This window comes from Gadus morhua, chromosome 2 (genome assembly GCF_902167405.1).
Source record: "Gadus morhua chromosome 2, gadMor3.0, whole genome shotgun sequence".
Taxonomy (NCBI): Eukaryota; Metazoa; Chordata; class Actinopteri; order Gadiformes; family Gadidae; genus Gadus; species Gadus morhua.
The window spans coordinates 27,415,954-27,442,564 of record NC_044049.1 but is presented as its reverse complement, the minus strand read 5'-3'; the positions used below and the strand labels follow the sequence as shown (position 1 = coordinate 27,442,564).

The following is a 26,611-nucleotide window of genomic DNA, read 5'->3' as shown; positions in this document are numbered from 1 at the left end:
GGGCTAGGCCTTTAGTAGGCCCGTTTGTTCAGACAAATAAAAGACAAGGACCAGCTCCCATCATATTAACCTATAACCAACCATAGTGGATTTAAACTTAGATGACCTAGCAAATTAAACATAATTAGTTACATTTTCTTTCAGACTACGGAGACTGATCTTAGAAGATGATTATTTCAACTGTTTGTCTTTGTCTGCAATACCAAAATGGTTCCATACCACATTTGTCAATTTTAATAATTAGTGATCCACGTCAAAGGTTAATAAAATACACAACACTTTAATTTGATGCCATAACAGGAATTTTTAATAGCAAAAACACTGAAGGCTTACATTTAAAAATTAACAGCAATTGCAGTAATCTGAAAATCATTCAGTCTTTAAAACACCCAAGATTCCTTTGCACACCAAGATATTAAATCCCTCACCGAAGCTGTCAGAGACCCAACAAACTGAGAAGACCAAGTTACACAAAAATCCCATCGTTGAGTATTACAAAATGTTTAACTTAACTAAAATACTGCCACTCTCTCTGTGACCAACTGGAATCTCAATATGAAGTAACCACAGAGTTGTCCCGTCGCCTAGCGATCAAACATTCCTGGTATGAGGGATGAGAAACATCACGTCGATTTATACGATAGGACTTGTGATCCGACGTGAACAAACTAAAAGTGGATGGTTTTTAGTAACTGGAGTCACTGGACCGTGAATGATTCTTTGTTATAAGACACTGCTGGAATGTTTCACACTAAAACACACTAGCCGCGCCTGACGAGTACTGTAATGATCCTCTTCTGAACAGGAAGGAGAAAGAAACAGGCGTAACACGCGGCGTGGGGCGGGGCCGAAGGGAGAGGGGGCCAATCAACGGCCCGTTCTGAATCAACACGTTATGACAACATGAGCACCATAGCTTTATGTTTGGCACTGCCTTCGATGGAACGACAAAGTTAACCTGGTGTCAGACTCTATGCCACGGAACGTTTCGGTCTAGCTCCACACACACACACACACACACACACACACACACACACACACACACACACACACACACACACACACACACACACACACACACACACACCTCCCAAGAGGTAGCATCTTTATTTTAATCTATTCCTTACTTGTGCTTGCTTGAAATGGCAGGGAAACTAAAGCTATGTAACTAGGATATAAACTTTTCTTTTTCAATTATATAGATATACATATCACAAACTGTGCAAAAAATATGTCTTTTTTTTTTCCTAATATATAGATTCACGGAGAAGCTGTATTTACAATCAAAGAGCGGCTTTTGGCCATTTTCTTGCTGAACTGTTGTTTCTCTGCATCTAAAAACTAATCAACGGACGTTAAGGGGTTTCTTCTAAATCAGGGAGGGGCCCGGGGGGGACAGAGCTAGCACAAGGCTTCAGTCTAGTGGGGGAAAACAAACTGCACACATCCCTAATAAGTAAAAGTAACATCCTTCCAAAGAACGAGACATGTAAAAAGGTGGAATTCAGATCAACGCTTTCCTTTACATAATAAGCCCGGGGTTAACACTTTGATGAAAAACATCCTGGCGCTTTGTCTGAGTCAAAAGGCGTGTTTTGACGGGGGGTGTGCAACACCAGTACCATCCGTGTACTCTCACATGGACAAAAGAAGAGAACTCTGCGCGTAGGTTCAACAGCCATGAAGCGTATATTCGTAGTACAGCCACCTGGCCTGTCGAAGTAAGACACCGGCCTGTGTTTGGGCCGAGGCACAACACTGTCATCACCTGGTGGGCCCAACGCTGGACCGATGGGGAGGTGACCCTGTGTGGTCGCCCGCCCCGATACTGGCAATACTAAGATCAACACAGCTCAATGTCAAAGCTGTGAGAGAGGGGGGGCGGGGTTATACTGAGGGGGGCGGGGTTATACTGAGGGGGGCGGGGTTATACTGAGGGGAGCGCTCAGGACTCAGGGCGGGGTCCAGTTCTCTGGATGAAGGAGACCGTACCCCTCAAAAGAACAAGGGCCTGGACCCCCTCAGAGCAGAGGAAGGGGACCGGGGGGGGCTGTATGTCTCCCCCCTGACAGAGGGGAGGGAGGGAGGGAGGGAGGGACAGACGGGAGGGGGGAGGGAGGTGAGACAGACAGGAGGGGGGAGGGGGGGGACAGACAGGAGGGGGGAGGGGGGGGGGGGGACAGACAGGAGGGGGGAGGACAGACAGGAGGGAGGGGGGAGGACAGACAGGAGGGAGGGGGGGGGGGTTAGACAGACAGACAGACAGGAGGGAGGGGGGGGGTCAGACAGACAGACAGGAGGTTGTGAGGGGGGTCAGACAGACAGGGAGACGAAGCTGTTGTACTGCTGGATGTTCCTCTTCAGGATGTCGGAGCAGGGCCCCAGGACCCTCTCGAAGCGCGGCCGGTCCAGCTTCACGCACTTCAGGGGCCCGCGGGAGACCACCGTGGCGGCGCGCGGACGGTTCATCAGCAGGGCGATCTCGCCTGGGGGGGGGCGCAGGACAGACGTGAGGGGGGGGGGGGGGGCGTCTGTGCCTCTGTCTGCCTGTCTGTCTGTCTGTCCGTCTGTCTGTAGGGTGGACCGGAGGCTCCCACTCACCAAAGTAGTCGGAGGGCCCGAGCCGTCCCACCTCCACGAACTCCTCGCTCTCAGACCTCCTCTGGAGCACGGCGGCCGAGCCCTGAAACACACCGCACAATGAGAGGGTGAGGAGCAGTGCATCCTGGGAAACGTAGGACACAAGGGTGAGAGGAGCAGTGCATCCTGGGAAACGTAGGACACAAGGGTGAGAGGGAGCAGTGCATCCTGGGAAACGTAGGACACAAGGGTGAGAGGGAGCAGTGCATCCTGGGAAACGTAGGACACAAGGGTGAGAGGGAGCAGTGCATCCTGGGAAACGTAGGACACACGCACACAAGGGTGAGAGGGAGCAGTGCATCCTGGGAAACGTAGGACACACGCACACAAGGGTGAGAGGAGCAGTGCATCCTGGGAAACGTAGGACACAGGCACACAAATAAGTCCCTGCCGACACCAGCACAAACCCAGAGGTCCTCCCCCCTCCTTCAGCAGAGGACCCCTGGGTGTGACGACGCGGAGCCTGGGGGCCTCTGGGGGGCCCCTGAACAACCCTTTTGGGGGTGAATATACGGCGTGCCGGAGCCGGCGGCGGGGTACCTCCAGGATGATGAAGAACTCGTCTCCTGGCTCCCCCTGCACCACGATCTTCTGGCCGTCCTCAAACTGCACCGTCTCCAGGGAGTCGGCCACGGTGAGACGCTCCCACTTCTCCAGGGACTCTGAGGGAGACACGGGGGTGAGGGAGACACGGGGGTGAGGGAGACACGGGGGTGTGGGCGGCGATTCGCTCGGTCGGCGCAGCGCCCAAGAGGGTTAGCCTCGCGGACACTTAAGGTGCGTCACCACGGCGCGAGGCGAGGGCGTCTCATATAAATCGCTGCTTATCTGAACATTCGTAGACAATGACCGCCCTTGGCATCACTGAGCTGCTGTGGTTGGTAACCAGGCTTATAACTCCTCCCACTCAGGCCTGACTCGACCAAAACCTTCGAGCTGAAACAACGGGTCCACTTACACTTCAAGAAGCCATCTTCAGATGAGGTGTTAATGTCTATTACCAAAGTTACAAAAACTATGCATCGATAAATCTGGATTTAAAAAAAGTCTTAAAAAGTGATATAATAATTGATCAATATGAATATTTACTATCATCATTGAGGTAGGATGATGACATACACCTACTACATGATGTTTACATAAATGTTTGCCAACTCTTACCTAGAATGGACACTTTGCTCAGGAACTCCTCATACATCTTGCGCTTTCTCAATGTGCTCCCCTGAAACGGGAAACAAATGTTGAGGTCATTAGGAAATACAATAATGACCAGTGTAACTGCAAAGTCCAGAGCGTCAACGATTACAACCATACATTTGGATTGGCTGAAGTCCTAAAAGCACATTCAAATGAATCACTTGGTTCTACATAAGCTTACGAATTGAAAAAGACATTTATGTGCAAATAATTATTATGCTTCATAACCTATTAAATGTGGTAATCAAAGTAACTACGTGCTTACTAAACAATGCTTGGCGGGGGTATGCCATCTCCCGTACCATTGACATTCTTCAAACATACTATGACTTGTCTGATTGTGCACGTCACAAATGGATCTACTTGACTAACATCGTGTAGCATCTTTTCCGAGCCATCTTTATTTGCTATAAGGGGAATGGTTTAACCTAGCAATTGTAAGTGCTTGGCACTTGTTTCTATCAACATCCTTACTGAACTTACAGCGATAAATAGTTGTTTTTCCTTTCTTCTGAAAAATGTACTGATTGTATGTCGTTAAAAAAACGTCTAGATGCCCAAAATGTACATTTAAATGACTGATACTTGGTCTTTAGGAGGTATCGAATAGTTACAATTCACCCCCCCATGCTTTAGAGACCAGAGTCTCACTAAACAAAGTACTTGGGCGGCATGAGGCTCAGGAGGCAGAGCGGGTCGTCTGGTAACCTGAAGGTTGCTAGTTCGATCCCCGGCTCCTCCTAGCTGAGGTCGAGGTGTCCCTGAGCGAGACGCCTCACCCTGACTGCTCCTGACGCGCTGGCTGTCGCCCTGCGTGGCTGACGCTGCCGTCGGTGGGTGAACGGGTGAATCTTATGCAATATTGTAAAGCGCTTTAAGTGGCCACTGGTTAGAATAGCATCACATAAATGCAGTCCACCCGTTGAACGTTCACAACCAATCCTTCAACCCCCCCGTCATGAGAGCGCTCAGTGCGGGGGGGTCAGTGCCCGGACTCTGGTGGGGCCGCCCACCATGAGTATTCTCCTGTAGCTGTCCCGGTCGATGCCCCAGAGCTTGACGTCGGAGCGCGCCCCCACGGTGGCGGCGCGGGGGGTCCCGTAGATCAGGGCCAGCTCCCCGAAGCTGCCCCCCTCCCCGATGCTCGTCACCCACTCGCTGTTGACGTACACCTGGGGGGCAGAGGGAGGGGGGGGGGGGGGGGGGGAGGGCAAACAGACCGGGTCGACGTGTGAGACTGAGACTAATGTGTGGATCATTGAGGCTAAGGCCCAATCCCATTTCTACCCCTTCCCCCTTCCCCTTACCCCTCCCCCTTGTTTTGAAGGGGTAAGGGGAAGGGGTTGGGCCTAAGGCCCAACCCCTTCCCCTTACCTCTTCAAAACAAGGGGGAGGGGAGGGGTAGAAATGGGATTGGGCCTTAATCTGTCTTTACATTTCCTTGGACATAGAAAGTGGATTGAGGTGCACTATCACATTAATGGTTATTAACAAAGATGGCGACATCTCCTAATGGCCTCACTGGACAGACTCGTGGGAGGTCCTCCCTCTGACTTTACACATCCGTTAACCCATTTGTCTGGTACAAGCCCACTTTGATGGTACAACATAAGGAATGGTTAATCATGCACACGGCGTCAGGTTTAATAACATGGCTCTCGTACATCCATCTCTCCAATGTCGATGACGTAGAAGTTGTCCCCCTCGTCGCCTAACGTGCAGAAACAGAAGGCATGTGCATCAGGATGCATCATCATACAACACTTATACGTATTATACATCACAGTAATGGAAGTCATAAGACGCAGATGGAAATTAACATAGTTACACGCACCTTGTTGAATGACCGTCTCACCAGCGATGTAGTTGACCGAAAACATGGCATCGAATATGTCACTGAAAAAAATAACTCCATGTTAACATTAAGCAGATAAGAAGTAATCCTGAATTGGATTCTGTTCTATGATTGGTCCCCTTACCTTCGCTCGTTGTCGTCCAGGTGGGCAAACAGCACATTCTTCTCTATGGCCTTGGCCAAGGCAGCCATTGTTTTGTAATCTTTTGGGATGACCTGCGGCACAAGGTGAAACCGGGGCTGATTACAGAGACCTGGGGGGGGAGGGGGCAGTCTGCACAGGGAGACTGTTGAGACCTGGGGGGGGGGGAGGGGGCAGTCTGCACAGGGAGACGGTTGAGACCTGGGGGGGGGGGGGAGGGAGGAGGCAGTCTGCGCAGGGAGACTGTTGAGACCTGGGGGGGAGGAGGGAGGGGGCAGTCTGCACAGGGAGACTGTTGAGACCTGGGGGGGAGGGAGGGGGCAGTCTGCACAGGGAGACTGTTGAGACCTGGGGGGGGGGGGAGGGAGGGGGCAGTCTGCACAGGGAGACTGTTGAGACCTGGGGGGGGGAGGGAGGGAGGGGGCAGTCTGCACAGGGAGACTGTTGAGACCTGGGGGGGAGGGAGGGAGGGGGCAGTCTGCACAGGGAGACTGTTGAGACCTGGGGGGGGAGGGGGCAGTCTGCACAGGGAGACTGTTGAGACCTGGGGGGGAGGGGATGGGTGGGGCAGTCTGCACAGGGAGACTGTTGAGACCTGGGGGGGGAGGGAGGGGCAGTCTGCACAGGGAGACTGTTGAGACCGCAGTTTCAACACCAACACTTTCTTCTGGGAGTTTAGCAGGCTTACAACTATGTCAGCAGAAAAGTTTCTAAAAAAAACACAATGACAAAGGTTACCTCATTAAATGCAGGATAATGGAAAACAACTTGAACTCGTCGGTTTGAGAATAATGCTCCTTGATTCATATCTAATAATTAACATTACCATTATATTCTACCTGATCACCACCTGGGTAACTATAGTGGGAAGGGGGATTGTCTCTATTATGCGGTTATGTTTTGCTTTTTTATTTAAATAAGGACATACATTTATGTCCTTATTGTTTGCTTGATAAACCGTTTGTGTTATCACGTTGACCCTTTCTGTTAATTTTCTTTTCAAAACCGAGCACATTCTAGACCGTAGTCTAGTAGAAGGGAACTACACCGCACTAAATAAGAAAAAAAACCCTCTTAAGTTTGGCAACATGGTAAGAAACCATTAAAGATAATCCAAAAAGCCAAACTGTTTCAACAGCAGCCGTTATATCATACCATTCGTCCTGGTCATAATGATTCTCTCCGTCAGTACTCATTTTCGCTGTTCTGCTCAATTCATGCATTCCAAACTGTTAATCAGTCAAACACGACTACTGTCTCTCCATTGATGAAAGGTTTAGTCATGATCAGGTGTGACTGACGAGAGAACGGAGCTCTCTGACCAGAGACCAGCCACTGATAGATTTAATTGATTTATAATATAGTTTCTGTCAAATTGAATGCAGAGGCTGACATGAACGGACGAGGACATTGTCGTCATATTGTGAAAAGTAAAATCTGTTGGTAGAGACAAACCTACAGACAGCTGCTGGAAACCCTGACATGCCAAGGGATCGCCTTCAAGCGTTCGAACGACACAAAAGACACACAAAACGAGGCATCACTGAACCGCACATACCAACAAACACATCATACATGATTGGACCGTCAGTCGACCAGAGGTCTGGCCTGACCAATCGCATCCGACCCCGTGGCCGAGGACACGCAGCTCATTTCTGGTGCGTTTCCGACAGCGGTGAGGCGCGGCGGCGGCGGGGGCGGGGCTGACCTTTCTGACGTAGGAGGCGGCGTCCTCCTCGTTGTACACCTCGGCGCTGATGGCCCCGCGGCGGCGGCGTCCCCGCACCACAGGGTTCATGGGGGGGGAGACCTCCTCCTCGCGGGAGTCCGAGCGGGAGCCCGAGGCCTTCTGCTGCAGCAGCATCTGCATGCTCTCCTCCTGGTGGCACGGGCCGAGGCCCAGAGGGGAGCGCTCGGTTAGTGGGCGCTTCCATTCCCTCACTCCTTGAGGACTTTTACTGCAGCATTCAATCGGGAAACCTCGGGACTATTTAGACATATGTATGTTTTAAAGGTTACTGTAGATGGTCTGTATTTCTAAGCCATCTAAATCTGTTCTAATGGTCCCGAAAAAAAAGCTTCTAAATCAACATTTTACATGCGTAATATAATATCATTTTTGCCTGTTTCAATATCAGTTGCTAGTCAAATGGTTAATTAAAAATCCAGAAGGTTGGTGAGTCCACGAGGACACTAATATGAAGTTATCCCGCCAAACGATCAAAAACCAAAATCACAGCATACAACTGCAGCAAGTCCAATGTGAGAGCAGCACATCGGTCATTCAGACAACAGCATATAATATCCAATACGAAGGTAACCGACTTCAGAGCAGAGCAGAATGCACACGAGACTCCCAAGATGTCAGCTCATGATTGACACCTCACCTTTTCCAGTCTGTCAAAGTACTCTTTGAGGAAAGCCATTGGCCGGTCTGGCCGCGAGGTGCACAGCTGGACGATGCAGTCCTTCAGCAGCTGCTGGATGTTGTGTTTCTGCACGTACTGCTCGCACTCTCTCATACTCCTCTCTTCATCGCTGCTCATGTTGCCTGATGTCATTGTAGCCTTCTGTCCTGGCGAAGGAATGGAGACAGTGGATGTTAGGATAAAACATTGCATTTGAACATGGTCCAATTTGAGTTGTTTATTTTGGCATCTTCAACCAATATTGACTGTATTGAGTCCTTATTTTAGTAAAACCGTGATAACTTATTTGTATTACAATATTTTTGTATTATGCACTGTTATAATCTGGTTCGCTTTACAAGTAAATGTCAACAGCTTGCTCATAACGATTATCTCACACATATCTGGCTTAAAGTATGAATTTAGCGTGATTATTTACACTAACCATCGGGTATTAATAATATTAACGCTCGGGTACTACAATAATGACCAGACCGCTCCAACACGACATTCACAAAGTAAAGCAAAGTCGAAGAGTTAAAGAGTTCCTATAAAAAAATAAAAGGCACAACAGACGCGATCAAACTGTTAGCTTTACAATACTGAGGGCTAGCCAGCTACAAAGAACAGGAATATTAAAATGCATGAAGCTATCTGGATGCCAGGAGCTGACAGGAGCCTCACATCATCCACAACATGTCAACAACACTTTCTGCCCTTCTCTCGTCGTGGGGACCTGAAGGAGCTAGCTCTGCTAGCTAGGCATTTGCGTTTTTTTTGGTAAAACATGAATAGCAGCGCAGCTAACACAAACAGAGCCATGATATCGGGTGAAACTTTATCGCTTTTTTTTTGTTGCTTTTTCGCATAGCCAGTAGCATTGCTGAATCCTTACCAAAGAATAGAAAAGGTTGTATTTTAAGGGCTGGGTCAGTTATTTACCCCTTCTTCCTCTTCTGTTTGGTAATATCCTACCCATGATGCTTTGCGCGAGAATATAGACCATTGGATGAGGCTATCCTATGTGAAATGAACTAGAATCCTAAAATCAATACATATCAAAATAATTTCACACAAAAAAAAAAAAACTGACGAAAAACGCAAAAGGCATATCCATATTTGACTCCTTTTTGGCTTTCAGACTGACTATCTGTCTATCTGACCCCGGATCTGCCGGCACCAGAACATTACATAGCAGCAGCCAGGGACTATGGAAGCATATGGAGCAAAATTGAAATGGCAATGCAATTTGCAATTATATTATGCAATTGACAATTCATTATGCAATTTGATAATGTAATTTGTAAATACGTTATTCAAAGTGTATTTTAATATGCAGAGGGACAATGCAATCCTCAATTAAATTTGCAAAAGTTATAACAATGAAAATAGAATAACATTACGTCAAATTCTTTGAGTTCCTTTATTCAGATTGAAAAGCTATAGCGTCCCCGTCATTGCAATCCACTTCGCCACGCTCCGTGGGGAGCGATATTCAAATGACAGTTCAATCCGCAAAACGCTTTGCAAAAGATTTGGCAAAACGTAATCCAAAACGTTTTCCAAAAAGTCAATATGCAAAGTGACAAACGTATCAGCCAATCAGCGTCTGGGCGGGAAATACGTCACTTCCTATTGCCTCCAATGGTATCTCCACGGTGGGTCTCCCGACCCTCATGTTTCGCACCCAGTGCCTGTAGCACTTGGCAAATCTTTGGGTTTACCACACTGGCCTCAAAACGTACCAGTGAGGATAAGTCGTCTATCCTATCTCCCAGAACACGCACTCTATCTACTGCATCTGTGTCTTCAACACAATTGTTCTCCACATCATCGGCCAAGCTTCGGAGCAGATCAATAATCTCCTCCATTGGTGACCATGGACCTCACCTGACACATACGAACGTTTGTGTCAGGTCCAATGTCGTGTTGCAGCGGTCTGGTCATTATTGTAGTACCCGAGTGTTAATATAATACCCGATGGTTCGTGTTAATCACGCTAAATTCATACTTAAGCCAGATATGTGTGATATAATCGTTATGAGCAAGCGGTTGACATTTAGGCTACTTGTAAAGCGAACCAGATTATAACAGTGCATAGGGTTGCCAACTTTCAGAAATTAAAATAAGGGACGGCCACCACGGGCCCGACTCCTGTGGGGCGGGGCGCCCGCAGCAGTGGTATGTTTTATTTTGTGCTGGTGTTTTTAGTAAAGGGTTGATCAAGAAAGGAATTAGTCATACTTAAAGCTTGAAATGCTTTATTACCACATAACATTCTTTTATAAAGTGCAGTCAATTAAATCTTGAATGAAATCTCTTTGTGTGGCGTGTGCAGCAATGAACTTTTAAAATATAAACTAAATAAACTGAGAACTTCATGTTACTTTTTAAGTGCATAACTATAGGGACTCTCTTTGAACATTTTTACAAAAAAAACCAGTACAAATAAACAACAAAAACACTTATAAACTTATGTAAGAAAAGAGAGTGCAAAACATTACTCCTTCCCTCAACATTACTCCACCCCTCAAAACTGTTACTTCTTTTTCCAGGTGTACTTCTTGTTACTCCTTGCAGCACTGAGTAACTCTTTGTCTTTTAAAGCGCTGTTGTAAAACTCTGAACAGGACTGCTCAAAGTTGAGAGTGATCAGGAGCTCATTTCTCATGAGCTCTGTGGAGCACCTGTTCCTGCAGTCACTCCATTTGTTGGCCATTCTGGAGAAGATCCTTTCCACACATCCAGTGGATGCTGGGATGCTCAGGATGTGTCTGGTGATAGACAACATGTTTGGCAGGTCAGCTACTCGAAAGAGAGCCACCCACCTGGCAGCCACACCTTTGGACTTCCATTCATCTTCAGCATCTTCTTTGAGCCTCTTCAGAATGGGTTTTAATGTGGAGCATTCATCATAAAGTTCATCCATGTTGACTTTATGGATGAGGTTGAGCTTGGTGGTCACCCTCTCAATGTCAGTAAAGGTCATGGTGCCATGGTGCAGAGAGAGAGGTTGCAGTGAGAACAACCAGTAGTGTTCCGAAAAGTTGAACCATTTCTCAACATATGAGAGTGCTGTGTTGAGGAATGCACTAAAATCTGCCCTTGCCATGTCAGCATCAAGTGGACGGAGACGCTGCAGCTTCAATTTAGTTAAGTAGCCATAGAACTGTTAATCTCGTCTCTGTGTGAGCTTTTGCTTGAAGTTTTCCATGATGGAATATAACTCAACACAGGTGGTTTCATCACTCTCCAGCTTCTTTACAACTTCCTCAAAGAGAGAGAGGATATTATTGCAGAAAAGAAGGTAAACCTCCACAATGTCTCCATCTTCCTCAGTTGAGTCCTCACTGAACTTTAACAATGCTTGAAGTTGTTTAGGACACTCCTCCCCCCAGGCTGATGAAGTACGATTTCAGTGCAATCCAGGTTTGCATTAGCCGGGTGATGGCTGGATTAAGGGAGAGCCACCTGGTTGTGACATGTTGCAGAATTTCCTGGAACTCAACATCATAAACCCTACAAAACTCTTTGAGTGATTCTCTTCGTTTGGCAGATGTGGAAAAGAAGGCATAGACCTTCAGCACAACATTTTCCACATCTAAAGTGAGCTGGTCAAGAGCATGCTTCACTGTGTTGTGCAAAATATGGGCATGGCAGTTTCCTTGCAGCAGATCTTTTTGTTACTTCTTCAAGTTGGTGAAGACAGAGTTGTGAATTCCATGATTCACATTTGTGTTGTCTGCAGTGCACTAAATGCTGTCACATGATCCAACGATAAGCCAAATTTGTCAAGCGACTGCTCTGTGAGAGCTACAATCCCAGCAGCGGACTCATCTGCATTTTCAATGAAATCCAGCATTTTGTTGGTGACCCCGCATTCTGGACTGAAGTATTGAACAGCAAGGGGGAACATCTTCCTGTTCCCTTTATTTGATGCATCTGTCTGAATGGAAAATGGGAGGGGTTTATCTGATGTTAGGGCCTTGAAAACATCAGCCACTGCCTTTGGAGCAAGGACATCTTTAACCACTGACTCTGCCATTGTTGTCCCTATACATTTTTTTTTTTAAATTTTTGAATCCAGGAGAATCTTTTGATTCAGTTTATGTGCACAGTCAACACTGTTGTAGCTGAGGTTGTGTCTTTGTGGTACACCTGTGTCACCTCAGCTGCGGTAATATAGAGAGGAGGAGTGGGATGACATATTGTTGATCAAATTGAACATTTGTCTGCTGCCTGTCTTGTCACTCGAAAAGAAGTCAGGTCATCCAAACAGTTAATCCACACTAATAATATAATTGATGTAATGATCACTGAAAACTGCATTCCTCAAAAATATAAAAATTGTGACACAGAATACACAGAAAGCTCTACAAACATTTTTAATCTAGGAAATGTATGTATATTAAAGAATAAAGGTTTTCTTTTAACAAATGTGTTTATTTATTTATTAACTGATAATCCATTAGTATGATTTGTTCTTTAAATGGCCATATATAATATTTATATACTTCTGTATATTAAATAAATGGTCGTTCATTCGACTTTTAAAACTCAACATCCTAAACAATCAATCAAACCACAACAGTTTACTAAAATAGGCTCTGCCCATGCACTGCGATGTTCTGGCAAAAGCACAACCAGATAGGAAATCAATCACAACATAATGTCCCATACCGTATCAACCTCAGGAGATGATTGGGGTATGAAGAACTGTGACACTGACGCTTGGGTCTTCTGTGATCTTTCGTGTCTGCAGTGTTGCTCTCCTGTTGCATGCTGTCTGATGTCAGACAGCCCACCGTGCGCCACTGAAAACACTCGCCGACATATTTGACAACTTGCCTTGTAAACATCTCCACTGACGCTGTCCAGTCAAGGACGTGCGTCTTCCCACTCACGTCCGTACTTCTGAAAGCGTTTACGCTTTTGAGGACGTGGTGGAGTATCGGGTGTAGTAGACATTTTTAAAAGGCGCGGGTTTTGTGAGCAGCGCCGGTGTGTGGTGTCTGTCGCTAGGCAACCGTGACCACCACACGCATGCGCAGACACACAGATGACCGGAGCGGGTCTTGCGTAGATCCCGCCGCGACAATTTTGCTGACCGTAGTATTCCCTGTGTTTTGTTTTGATCATTATTGTTAGATTTAGTATTTGTGTGTGTGACAGACATGTGTATTGGACATTTATGGAAATACGGAACAAATTGCGTCCCGTATTGGTTCAATACGGGACGCAACATTTAATTGCCAAATAAGGGACGATTCCGTATTTTACGGGACGGTTGGCAACCCTAACAGTGCATGATATAAAAGTATTGTAATACAAATAAGTTATCACGGTTTTACTAAAATAAGGACTCAATACAGTCAATATTGGTTGAAGATGCCAAAATAAACAACTCAAATTGAACCATGTTCAAATGCAATGTTTTATCCTAACATCCACTGTCTCCATTCCTTCGCCAGGACAGAAGGCTACAATGACATCAGGCAACATGAGCAGCGATGAAGAGAGGAGTATGAGAGAGTGCGAGCAGTACGTGCAGAAACACAACATCCAGCAGCTGCTCCTGAAGGACTGCATCGTCCAGCTGTGCACCTCGCGGCCCGACCGGCCAATGGCTTTCCTCAAAGAGTACTTTGACAGAGTGTAAAAGGTGAGGTGTCAATCATGAGCTGACATCTTGGGAGTCTCGTGTGCATTCTGCTCTGCTCTGAAGTCGGTTACCTTCGTATTGGATGTTGCAACCCAGTCGCCAAGAAAAAACGTTGACGGTGTACGTTTCCATGAACACTGGATACGTAGCATTTCAACGTAAAAAATAGCGTGTTATACCTACAGTATCCACGCGTGCCGCTGTGGAGGCGGGTTTCGGGGTTTGGGTTTCACGGCTTTCGCGGCAAATTGTGGACACGATTGTTTAGGGGGGGGGGGGGGGGGGGAGGTAGACTGTTGTTGACCGGGGAGGGGGGGGGGGGGAGACACGTTTGTTGAGGGGGGGGGGGGGGGGGGGAGAGACACGTTTGTAGGGGGGGGGGCACGCTCGACAACGAGAGTTGGTTTTTATTGAACGCTCGACAACGAGAGTTGGTTTTTATTGAACGAGACTTCAACACGGAACAGCTGCACGAAACGATGGTCACGTCACTCTCGGTGACGGTGTCGACAACAATGAACACACGAACAATGTTAATAGAACAACACACAACCACATAACATCCCGAACCCATTAACCCCACTTAATCCTAACAACAAAACAAGTTAACAAAAGCCCCATTTGTCAACTGACAACCCCAATTCCCAGAATCCCCCGCGGCTCCGGAACACGGCGTAGCCGATATTAATCTTTATTATCTGAATGGGAAATGCAATATTTTAGGACAGATACACCATTAAACGCGTTTCTAATTACATTTCTAGCGAGAAATGTACATTTTCCTTACATAATCTTCAGTCAGTGAATGTGTATGATCTTTATTAATCTTTATTATCTGAATGGGAAATGCAATATTTTAGGACCGATTCACCGTTAAACGTGTTTCTAATAACATTTCTAGCGAGAAATATACTTTTTACTTGCATAATCTTCAATCAGTGATTGTGTCTGATATTTAGTTTTATAGTTATTAGGATTTGATCGGCTCGCTCGCATGTTTCAACGACGTCAGGTTGTTAGGAATAGGGACGCTGCTTTCGCTAAACTAGCTGCTCACGTGCTTCCTGCGTTTGTGTTATTAAACTGTTACTTTATGTAACTTTTAATGATATCATCTTGTTAGAAACACGTATATCTGAGAGCCAACCCAGTCGCCAAAAGCATACGTTGACAGTGTACGTTTCGTGAACACTGGATTACGTCGCATTTCAACATAAAATAGCGTGTTATACACACACACGCACGCACACACACACAAGCACGCACACGCACGCACAGACACACACGCACGCACAGACACACACACACACACACACACACACACACGCACACGGTGCATTTCGCTGCTAAAACAACAACAAAATTCCCTAAAATATTATTACTAAAGAACCGTTTTCCAAAGAACGAAATGTAAACCAATGCATTCTGAATGGGAGTGTTTCTCCGATTTTTCCATGCTACACAGAACGAAATGTAAACCCATGCAAATAAAGACTTCATGGTCATAATAATTTAAATATCATTAATCTCCTGAGTGTGTTGGGTGGTATTCTATTTTTTTCAGCGGGGCTGCATCCAGTCACTTGACCGTCATGGTTGCTATGGTGGTTGCTATCGACCTCCCCCTCTAATCCTTACATGGCTCTAAAAACCACGCGGCAAAGGAGCTGCCGTAAATTGTGTTGTTTTTGTCGTAAACTGGGGTCCGACGGTTAAAAAATAGACAGATATTCCGAGGTATCCTTAAAAGGCAGCTTGGATGTTTTTATTTTCTGCAGTTTAGACTTCTTCTATAACCTATTTTTGAAAGCAAAACACCAAGTTCATTGATTTAACGAGGCAGGGTTATTTGAAACAATTTATTCAATAAATATTTGTGAGAGGTCATTCCTTCTCCTGAGTTTGCTTCCTATTTATGTCTAGTGTACACCCCTACTGTCCAAAAGCATCCCCCCCCCCCCTCCCCATATGGATTTGGAGAGTTGTTGCCACGTCCCAGTGGTGGAAGTATCATATAATATGAAAGAGGGCATTCAATTATACTACAATGATCAATTAGGAGGCCGAAGCCCTAAAGGAAGTGATGCAATAGGTGACTGAGGCGAGAACATTTAAGTAAACTGTACCTTGGGGTCTCTTATATATCAAAGGGGGTTTCAAAGGACGCATATACGCTTCAACCTGTGGCTCCAGCCCTACAGGAAATGACTCAGCAAGTGCTCCATCTCGTTGCACCTGCACCCAGCGGCTCGCTTGCAAGATTTTGGCCTGAAGTTCTTCCCAGACCTATACCCTAACAGTCCAACATGCATATCTGAGAATCAGGCCTCTCTTCAATAATGACAAAATGTTATGAGAGAAATACAGATTCGTTTTTTGTTATCTCATAAGCGGCGTGGTGCCGGCTCCTTTTGACCTTTTGACCCCAGACTTCAAAGACGTGGCCACAGGCCAGCTGTGTCTACACACATTAAGCCACAAATGTACACCTCCATCCTGCAAAAAATGGGGCCTATAACTAACCTCTGTCTTATGTACAGTGACTGTACTGTTGGAGGTCACGCCCCTTTTCCGGCCTTTTCGAGATAGCTAGGGATGCTAAAATGTTTACACACATTTCCCGGGGCCCCGAGAACGACATATCCAAGATTTGTAGTTCTAGCCCATAGAGAAAAAAAGTTTTCCCAAATGGACTGTCATTTGGACAAAGCCCCTTCAGAAGTGTTGCCTGCGAGACCTAATGGTTCAGAATGTGGTGGAAAAACAGTTTTTGAGATAGGAAGGTCCTACCGCCCTGAAATTTGAATACCATATTCTAGGGCCTAACTGGGACCCCCGCACCGAAACTTGGCCCGGTCGGACCCCGAGTGCAGGAAGGGGGGGCCTGGACTTTCATAATCTTCGCTCGGTGAATGTAAAGGATGTTTGGTCGGATGTTATGACGAAGAATCATAATGTGAATGGGAATATTCTATTAATGTCTTGATATCATCTTTCGTCTCAACACTTCTGCTGCAGCCGCTTAAAGTCTCACTCCGAGAACCTTAAAATATGAATCAATCCATTAGAAGTATGAAAATATCTTCCCGGTCGTGCAACAGGGCAAACAAGGTGTCCTTTGACATCTACGTTTCGAGACGATTGCAACAGTGCCACACATGATCATATTTGAATATGTTTCGGGGTAGTAATTAGCTGTCGTTTTTGAAGGCCTTTATCAATAATGACCAGCTATAGATTTGCTTCCCGATGGAGATTTTTGACAAATTACATGTTAATTAGCATCTACACGTTAAGCTGAGTCCAATGAGATCAAGCTCGCCCTCTTGCTACACCGAGATCATGTCCTAGACCTAGGTGTACCATGTAAAATACATGTTACCATTAGCTAGAGTGTCATGCTTGGTGTCATTGGACTCAGCTCAATGTGTAGATGCTAAATAACATGTAATTTGTCACAATTTTTTATCGGGAAGCAAATCAATAGCTGCTCATTATTGATTAAGGCCTCCAATTTCGACAGCTAATTACTACCATTAAACATGTTCGAATATGCTCATGTGTGGCACCGTTGCAATCGCCTGGAAGCGTAGATGTTGAAGGACACCTTGTTCGTCCTCCTACGCCACCGGGAAGATATTTACATGCTTCTGATTGACTAATGAATTGATTCAGCTATTCCCCCAGAAGTCTGGGGTCAAAAGGTCAAAAGGAGACGGCACCAGCCCCGTTGAAAAAAATAGAATACCACCCAACACACTCAGGAGATTAATGATATTTAAATTATTATGACCATGAAGTCTTTATTTGCATGGGTTTACATTTCGTTCTGTGTAGCATGGAAAAATCGGAGAAACACTCCCATTCAGAATGCATTGGTTTACATTTCGTTCTTTGGAAAACGGTTCTTTAGTAATAATATTTTAGGGAATATTTTTTTGTTGTTGTTTTAGCAGCGAAATGCACCGTGTGCGTGTGTGTGTGTGTGTGTGTGTGTGTGTGTGTGTGTGCGTGTGCGTGTGTGTGCTTGCGTGTGTGTGCGTGCGTGTGTGTGTATAACACGCTATTTTATGTTGAAATGCGACGTAATCCAGTGTTCACGAAACGTACACTGTCAACGTATGCTTTTGGCGACTGGGTTGTCTCTCAGATATACGTGTTTCTAACAAGATGATATCATTAAAAGTTACACAAAGTAACAGTTTAATAACACAAACGCAGGAAGCACGTGAGCTGCTAGTTTAGCGAAAGCAGCGTCCCTATTCCTAACAACCTGACGTCGTTGAAACATGCGAGCGAGCCGATCAAATCCTAATAACTATAAAACTAAAGATCAGACACAATCACTGACTGAAGATTATGCAAGTAAAAAGTATATTTCTCGCTAGAAATGTTATTAGAAACACGTTTAACGGTGAATCGGTCCTAAAATATTGCATTTCCCATTCAGATAATAAAGATTAATAAAGATCATACACATTCACTGACTGAAGATTATGTAAGGAAAATGTACATTTCTCGCTAGAAATGTAATTAGAAACGCGTTTAATGGTGTATCTGTCCTAAAATATTGCATTTCCCATTCAGATAATAAAGATTAATATCGGCTACGCCGTGTTCCGGAGCCGCGGGGGATTCTGGGAATTGGGGTTGTCAGTTGACAAAAGGGGCTTTTGTTAACTTGTTTTGTTGTTAGGATTAAGTGGGGTTAATGGGTTCGGGATATTATGTGGTTGTGTGTTGTTCTATTAACATTGTTCGTGTGTTCATTGTTGTCGACACCGTCACCGAGAGTGACGTGACCATCGTTTCGTGCAGCTGTTCCGTGTTGAAGTCTCGTTCAATAAAAACCAACTCTCGTTGTCGAGCGTTCAATAAAAACCAACTCTCGTTGTCGAGCGTGCCCCCCCCCCTCCCTACAAACGTGTCTCCCCCCCCCCCCCTCAACAAACGTGTCGCCCCCCCCCCCCCCCCCCCCGGTCAACAACAGTCTACTTCCTCCTCCCCCCCCCCCTAAACAATCGTGTCCACAATTTGCCGCGAAAGCCGTGAAACCCAAACCCCGAAACCCGCCTCCACAGCGGCACGCGTGGATACTGTAGGTATAACATGCTATTTTTTACGTTGAAATGCTACGTATCCAGTGTTCATGGAAACGTACACCGTCAACGTTTTTTCTTGGCGACTGGGTTGGGATATTATATGCTGTTGTCTGAACGACGCTGAAGTTGGCATCCAATTCGCAGCATCCGATTCAGCAGCTGGTCCACTTTAAATCGGTCCTGATTGAAAACCACTACACCTAGACTCTTCAAATCTGGACTAAATTATCACAGTGAGGCTATACATTATAATAAACATAGTTACAGATTTGTGAAACCTTTTTTCTATTTGTGAAAATGCAATACCGGCTCATTTTAATGCTTTTTAGGGGTCCAGACTGCATTAGAACGGGTCCTGATTGAAAACCACTACACATAGACTCTTCAAATCTGGACTAAATTATCACAGTGAGGCTATACATTATGTAAAACATAGTTTCAGATTTGTGAAACCTTTACCCTATTTGTGAAAATGCAATAAAGGCACATGTTAATGCTTTTTAGGGGTCCAGACCGCATTAGAACTGATCCTGATTAAAAACCACTACACCTAGACTCTTCAAATCTGGACTAAATTATCACAGTGAGGCTATACATTATGTAAAACATAGTTTCAGATTTGTGAAACCTTTAACCTATTTGTGAAAATGCAATGCGGTCTGGACCCCTAAAAAGCATTCAAATAAGCCTGTATTGCATTTTCACAAATAGGGTAAAGGTTTCACAAAACTGAAACTATGTTTTACATAATGTATAGCCTCACTGTGATAATGTAGTCCAGATTTGAAGAGTCTAGGTGTAGTGGTTTTCAATCAGGACCGATTTGAAGATTCTAAGTGGTTTTCAAGCCGAATCGGATGCTGCGAATCGGATGCCAACTTCAGCGTCGTGTTGTACGAATGACCGATGTGCTGCTCTCACATTGGGCTTGCTGCAGTTGTATGCTGTGATTTTGGTTTTTGATCATTTGGCGGGATAACTTAATATTAGTGTCCTCGTGGACTCACCAACCTTCTCGATTTTTAATTAACCATTTGACTAGCAACTGATATTGAAACTGGCAAAAATTATATTATATTTATTACGTAGTTCTTCAAGGAAAGTGATCGAATCCAAAGGAATAGCTTTAAAGAGACTTTATTTGTATAAAGTATTTTCGGTATGGTAAACTGATACTCTGAAGCAAAGAGAGATTGAAGATGTATTCTAAACACGTGCTGAGCGACCCCTAGCTGATCAATAGACCTAACCCTGTCCAATAGCTACCGGGAGTTTCTGAAGACAATCTGGATCTGTAGGCTTTTATGGTCTGAACAGCGCCGTCCGGAAGTAGTGGGGGGAGCCGATGTGAGATAACCCTCAGCTTTCTCGCCTGGTCTGTGGTGCTGCCTTCTGTGGCTAAAGTATTTATTACAGCCTTCAGTAAGGTCATGCTCCCCTTGTGGCTATGTATGGTATTTACGGCTTATATGTTTGGTCCTGCTTCATTGGGTCTATGTGTGGGTAGTTTAGATTCTTAAAATACGTAACATATTACGCATGTAAAATGTTGATTTAGAAGCTTTTTTTTCCGGGACCATTAGAACAGATTTAGATGGCTTAGAAATACAGACCATCTACAGTCACCTTTAAAACATACATATGTCTAAATAGTCCTGAGGTTTCCCGATTGAATGCTGCAGTTAAAGTCCTCAACGAGTGAGTGAATGGAAGCGCCCACTAACCGAGCGCTCCCCTCTGGGCCTCGGCCCGCGCCACCAGGAGGAGAGCATGCAGATGCTGCTGCAGCAGAAGGCCTCGGGCTCCCGCTCGGACTCCCGCGAGGAGGAGGTCTCCCCCCCATGAACCCCGTGGTGCGGGGGCGCCGAGGTGTAGGCCTACAACGAGGAGGACGCCGCCTCCTACGTCAGAAAGGTCAGCCCCCGCCCCCCGCCGCCGCCGCGCTTCACCGCTGTCGGAAACGCATCAGACATGAGCTGCGTGTCCTCGAATGCGATTGGTCAGGCCAGACCTTTGGTCGACTGACGGTCCAATCATGTATGATGTGTTTGTTGGTATGTGCGGTTCAGTGATGCCTCGTTTTGTGTGTCTCTTGCGTCGTTCAAACGGTTGAAGACGATCCCTTGGCATGTCAGGGTTTCCAGCAGCTGTCTGTAGGTTTGTTTCTACCAACTGATTTTACTTTTCACAATATGACGACAATGTCCTCGTCCGTTCATGTCAGCCTCTGCATTCAATTTGACGGAAACTATAGGCTGCTATTTGCCTTATGTATTATGATACAGACAAATACAATATATCATAATTCATATTATAAATCTATTAAATCTATCAGTGGCTGGTCTCTGGTCAGAGAGCTCCGTTCTCTCGTTAGTCACACCTGATCATGACTAAACCTTTCATCAATGGAGAGACAGTAGTCGTGTTTGACTGATTAACAGTTTGGAATGCATGAATTTAGCAGAACAGCGAAAATGAGTATACTGAGAGAGAATCATTATCACCAGGGCAAATGGTATGACATAACGGCTGCTGTTGAAACAGTTTGGCTTTTTGGATTATCTTTAATGGTTTCTTACCATGTTGCCAAACTTAAGAGGGTTTTTTTCTTATTTAGTGCGGTGTAGTTCCCTTCTACTAGACTACGGTCTAGAATGTGCTCGGTTTTGAAAAGAAAATTAACAGAAAGGGTCAACGTGATAACACAACGGTTTATCAAGCAAACAATGGACATAAATGTCCTTATTTAAATAAAAAAGCAAAACATAACCGCATAATAGAGACAATCCCCCTTCCCAGTTAGCCAGGTGATGATCATGTAAAATATATTATTATTAGTTAACAACTCTTCCAGTTTGTAACAAACATACTTAATTGCCATAGATGAATCAAGGAGCATAATTCTCAAACCGACGAGTTCAGCCTGCAATCTGATATCATCAGTGTCAGGAAGTGACAGTTGACACTCTTATCAGAGTGAAGAGACTCTTATCAGATGTCTTCAGTTGACACACAGACTCACGGACGCATGCAAACACAAAAAATATTATTTTTCATTGAATATAAAGACACAACATACATAGGTATCAGAGACGTGTAGTGAGGCCCGTGGCTGGTGAGGCACTGACCTTTTCAGAGTCAGATTTACAAATATATGAACCCAATTGTTATGTAGTAGAAAAGGCGATTTCTCGTAGCACAGCCACACAGCCAGTCTTTTCGGCGGTACCACTCTGTTTGAAAAGACCGCGTTACTTTCTGTCCCGTAGTTTGAAGCAACCCGTTACACAGGCAGAGAGGAGGGCACTCCAAAGGGTCATAAAGACAGCTGAGAGGATTACTGGGACCACACTTCCCTCCATGGACTTTATTTACAGTCAGCGCTGTCGGAAAAGGGCAGTGAGAATCATTAGAGACTCCCTCCACCCAGCTCACCCTCTGCTCAATAACAAACATTGTAATACAGACTCAGACACAGTAGAGCGGACAGTGTCATCACACACACAACAAGATTCTTCAATAGCTTCTTCCCTGCAGCAGTGCGACTGAAGGCATTAACAGAGAACATCTGAAAAATACAATGTGCAATATTGTATTTTATTTAAATATATACTCACCACCCTACCCCACTTCCTACCCCCATTTAATTTAATATGTATACATATTTTTTAATTTTTATCACTATCCACTATCTATGTTCTAGAAATGGGAAAGCTAATAAAACACCTAGTGCGTGTGCTCTTTATAATCTTTTTATTTAATCTAATGCTGCATTTTGTATTTTTTGTGTCTGTATTTTATGTCTGCCATTACTGTACCCCCTGGTACAGTAATGGCAGGTCCATGGAGCAAGAGAGAGAGAGAGAGAGAGAGAGAGAGAGAGAGAGAGAGAGAGAGAGAGAGAGAGAGAGAGAGAGAGAGAGAGAGAGAGAGAGAGAGAGAGAGAGAGAGAGAGAGAGAGAGAGAGAGAGAGAGAGAGAAGCACAATAAATAGTTATAATAAAAAATATAAAAAGTTTTAAAAATTGAGATAAGGACAAATTGCATGTTGTGCATTGCATTTCAGAGAGCACCACAATAGATAGTGATTAAAATTAAAAAATGTGTATAAATATTAAATTAAATTGAATTCAGCAGTGCAACCATACTGTGACACCACATGTAGCAGCGTTGTTGCACGTAGGAAGTGGGGGTAGGGTGCGGAGTATATATTTAAGTAAATAAATAAAATAAATAAGCAAAACACAATATTGCACATTGTATTTTTCAGATGTTCTCTGTTAATGCCATCAGTCGCAGTGCTGCAGGGAAGAAGCTATTGAAGAATCTTGTTGTGTGTGTGATGACACTGTCCGCTCTACTGTGTCTGAGTCTGTATTTACAATGTTAGTTATTGAGTAGAGGGTGAGCTGGGTGGAGGGAGTCTCTAATGATTCTCACTGCCCTTTTCCGACAGCGCTGACTGTAAATAAAGTCCATGGAGGGAAGTGTGGTCCCAGTAATCCTCTCAGCTGTCTTTATGACCCTTTGGAGTGCCCTCCTCTCTGCCTGTGTAACGGGTTGCTTCAAACTACGGGACAGAAAGTAACGCTGTCTTTTCAAACAGAGTGGTACCGCCGAAAAGACTGGCTGTGTGGCTGTGCTACGAGAAATCGCCTTTTCTACTACATAACAATTGGGTTCATATATTTGTAAATCTGACTCTGAAAAGGTCAGTGCCTCACCAGCCACGGGCCTCACTACACGTCTCTGATACCTATGTATGTTGTGTCTTTATATTCAATGAAAAATAATATTTTTTGTGTTTGCATGCGTCCGTGAGTCTGTGTGTCAACTGAAGACATCTGATAAGAGTCTCTTCACTCTGATAAGTGTCAACTGTCACTTCCTGACATTGATTATATCAGATTTGCAGGCTGACGACTGCTCAGAATTAAAACATGCGACGTGTTTTTTCCAGCTGATATATCAGAGCCGACTCCTGAGAGCAGACGTATCTGAAGCTGTCAGGGAGGAACCATGGCTACCATCTCTGAACCGGACCCTGGACTCTCTGAGGAACCTGGGGACGCGTCTTTGGACCGGAGGGAGCGCAGGAAGAGAAGATTTGGTAGGTGCCCTTTTGAGAGGATTTAAAATAAATAAAATGCATTTTCATATTCATACGTTTAAAATGTACTTTTTAGAAAAAGTTTTAAGTCAAATAGGCCGATCTGATGAACCAGTGACCGTATAGACAGATTTATTCTCCTAAATAAAGACATGTGTGTGTTTGAGACAAAAAGCTTGTATTTACCTTACTTGACGTGAGATTACGCCCATGAGTTACGGACTATTGATAGGCATCTCAAGTAGTTGTGTGTTTCATGTTATATGTCCGTTATATACGTGGAACAGAGTGCAGAGTAACTTTAGGGAGCAGAGCACAAGTTTAGTTTTTTCATCACTTATTATTAAGGGTAGTGCAACGTAACATTAGATTGACAATGGTTTTATTTAATCAACAATTTTGTGTTTTAATAATGGTGGCTCATTTAACTGAAGCAATATCAGGTGAACTTATGAATTTAACATAATTCTATAAAGTTTGTCATTAATATGAACATATCTCAAATTATCCCACAATACATGTCCTCATATTTTCTGCGTGGGCCGATGTGAAAGACCCTGGTGACACGCAGGCCACATGTTGTCCCCCCTCCATTACTGTGTTTGTACGTATGTGATTCTGTGTGATAACATTTATGCTAGAGACCAGTTCTTGCTCTGCTTAAGTGTGTTCTAAACACGAGAGCCACAGTACCAGTCATCACTTACTGAGGTGTTCTCAGTAGATGTCTTCAGGTGTTTCTTCAAGACGGGGAGGGATTCTGCAGACCGTAGGGAGTCTGGACTGTGAATGACAGCCACGCAGTATGAATATATCAGTGTGACAATACTCTGTGTGTCCGTGTGCTTGAGTGCGTTCGTGAGTCTGTGTGCAGTAGAAGAAAAACATTTCCTTACTCTGATGGTATCGGAGTGCACGCTGATAATTGGTCAGAATGAAAACAAGTGACGTTGTTTTTCCAGCTGGTAGAGCAAAGAAGAAGGCTAAGTCCAGACGCCGTGGAAGCCGTCAGAGAGTAACAATGGTCACCATCTCTGAACCGAACCCTGGGCTCTCTGAGGACCCTGAGGACACGTCTTTGGACCGGGAGGAGACCAGGAAGAGAAGATTTGGTAGGTGCCCCTTTATACAGAATTTAAAAGAAATAATCCAGTCCAAAACAATGATCCAAAAAAGTATGATTTCCTCCAAATATATTTAAGATTTATGTTTATAAAACTTTTTTAGCCGAAGTGACTGTGTGTGTGTGTGTGTGTGTGTGTGTGTGTGTGTGTGTGTGTGTGTGTGTGTGTGTGTGTGTGTGTGTGTGTGTGTGTGTGTGTGTGTGTGTGTGTGTGTGTGTGTGTCCTACCCCTGAACAGCTCTATGGTTTCACATCACTGTCATTGTGAGCATCGGACTGCTGAGTATTCTTCTCATCTCCCTGCGCTTCAGTGAGTCTAAATCATATCCTCCTAAACAGAATAACAATACAGTATAATCATATCATTGATTGTATTAATTTAATAGCAATGATAATGTTAAATATTGTTTTTGTTAGATTTAGTGATAATAATAGGGTTAGCATACATACACCGCACACACGCACATAAACACAGCATACACACACACACAAACAATCCACACGCACGTGCACGAACACACACGCACATGCACACACACTGCACACACGAGTGTGCTGATGCAGACGTTTCAAGACAAGGGCAGCGCAGGACACCGCATACACACACCACACACACATGCACACACGCACGCACACACATGCACGTGCATAAACTCACTGCACACGCGCGGATGCAGATGTTTCAAAACAACGGCAAGATTGAGATAACAGCCCCGCCGTCGACACACTCTCCCACCTGAGCCTTATGTCCATCATAGACACTTTTTTGCAAAACGTTATTTTTCTTTAAACATTATCCACCACATTGAGCCTCCCGAAATGTCTTGTGATATTGAAATCCCCCCTCGCCCCTGCCGACTGTATTAGTTGTTTTATTTTTCTTACGTTTTATGTGTAGGCTATGTGTGACTGTAGGCTACTGCTGCCTCTCTTGGCCAGATCACTTGAAGAGATGTTTAATCTCAATGACGCATTCTTCTGTTAACAATAAAAAAACATCTCTCACGTCAGGTAGCCAATGTACAATCTGTAATCTTGCCCTCACACCCCCCCCCCCCCCCCCTCCCCCCCTCCACCTCCCCCACACAAGCCAGTGCTTTAGTTCACTATAGTTAGGTAGGTTGCTGCCTTAGCTGTTAGCTGATGGCGATGAGTTCTGCCCGTTCTGCCTCCGTGCTGTCTGCAGTCAAACCAAAACAAACTATAGTGTCAGCGGCCGCACTTATCCCGCCTCTTGCGAACTTAGACCGTACGTCATATCCCGCCCCTTGCAGGCCCACCCCCCTTGATTCTACTGATGTCTGAACGACATCGATGTCCGCATATAAAGCATCAAGTGTGAATCACCCTCAGGGTCTAATCTTATCATATA

At 45.0% G+C, this 26,611-nt stretch overlaps 1 protein-coding gene and 3 long non-coding RNA genes across 8 annotated transcripts; 1 reads left to right on the top strand and 3 right to left on the bottom strand.

The window, feature by feature from the left end:
• Positions 1–279: 279 nt before the first annotated feature.
• Positions 280–15,236, bottom strand: LOC115529647 (uncharacterized). Its single transcript, XR_003973602.1, has 2 exons — positions 15,205–15,236; positions 280–1,087 (listed from the first exon to the last, which is right to left on the bottom strand). It is a non-coding gene; the product is annotated as an uncharacterized LOC115529647 (long non-coding RNA).
• On the bottom strand, positions 2,201–9,260 carry prkar1aa (protein kinase, cAMP-dependent, regulatory, type I, alpha (tissue specific extinguisher 1) a). Of its 2 annotated transcripts, none has more exons than XM_030338487.1 (11): positions 9,138–9,260; positions 8,222–8,404; positions 7,543–7,713; positions 5,817–5,908; positions 5,672–5,733; positions 5,502–5,548; positions 4,851–5,009; positions 3,802–3,862; positions 3,181–3,302; positions 2,602–2,683; positions 2,201–2,486 (listed from the first exon to the last, which is right to left on the bottom strand). In XM_030338487.1, the coding sequence occupies exons 2-11, from the start codon at positions 8,393–8,395 to the stop codon at positions 2,314–2,316; spliced, it is 1,143 nt and encodes a 380-aa protein (XP_030194347.1). In that variant the 5' UTR covers positions 8,396–8,404; positions 9,138–9,260; the 3' UTR covers positions 2,201–2,313. The 2 variants fall into 2 exon arrangements, with proteins under 2 accessions (XP_030194347.1, XP_030194338.1); XM_030338478.1 differs by having other exon boundaries at positions 8,222–8,409; positions 9,138–9,240.
• Positions 15,237–20,798: 5,562 nt separating the features above from the next.
• LOC115529636 (uncharacterized) lies at positions 20,799–26,068 on the top strand. 4 transcript variants are annotated; one of them, XR_003973599.1, is made up of 4 exons: positions 20,799–20,920; positions 23,967–24,116; positions 25,079–25,228; positions 25,478–26,068. It is a non-coding gene; the product is annotated as an uncharacterized LOC115529636 (long non-coding RNA). The 4 variants fall into 4 exon arrangements; XR_003973601.1 differs by lacking the exon at positions 20,799–20,920 and adding an exon at positions 21,078–21,159; XR_003973600.1 differs by lacking the exon at positions 20,799–20,920 and adding an exon at positions 23,634–23,766.
• On the bottom strand, positions 23,986–25,153 carry LOC115529650 (uncharacterized). The gene is made up of 4 exons (XR_003973603.1): positions 25,013–25,153; positions 24,824–24,899; positions 24,303–24,415; positions 23,986–24,125 (listed from the first exon to the last, which is right to left on the bottom strand). It is a non-coding gene; the product is annotated as an uncharacterized LOC115529650 (long non-coding RNA).
• Positions 26,069–26,611: the final 543 nt, after the last annotated feature.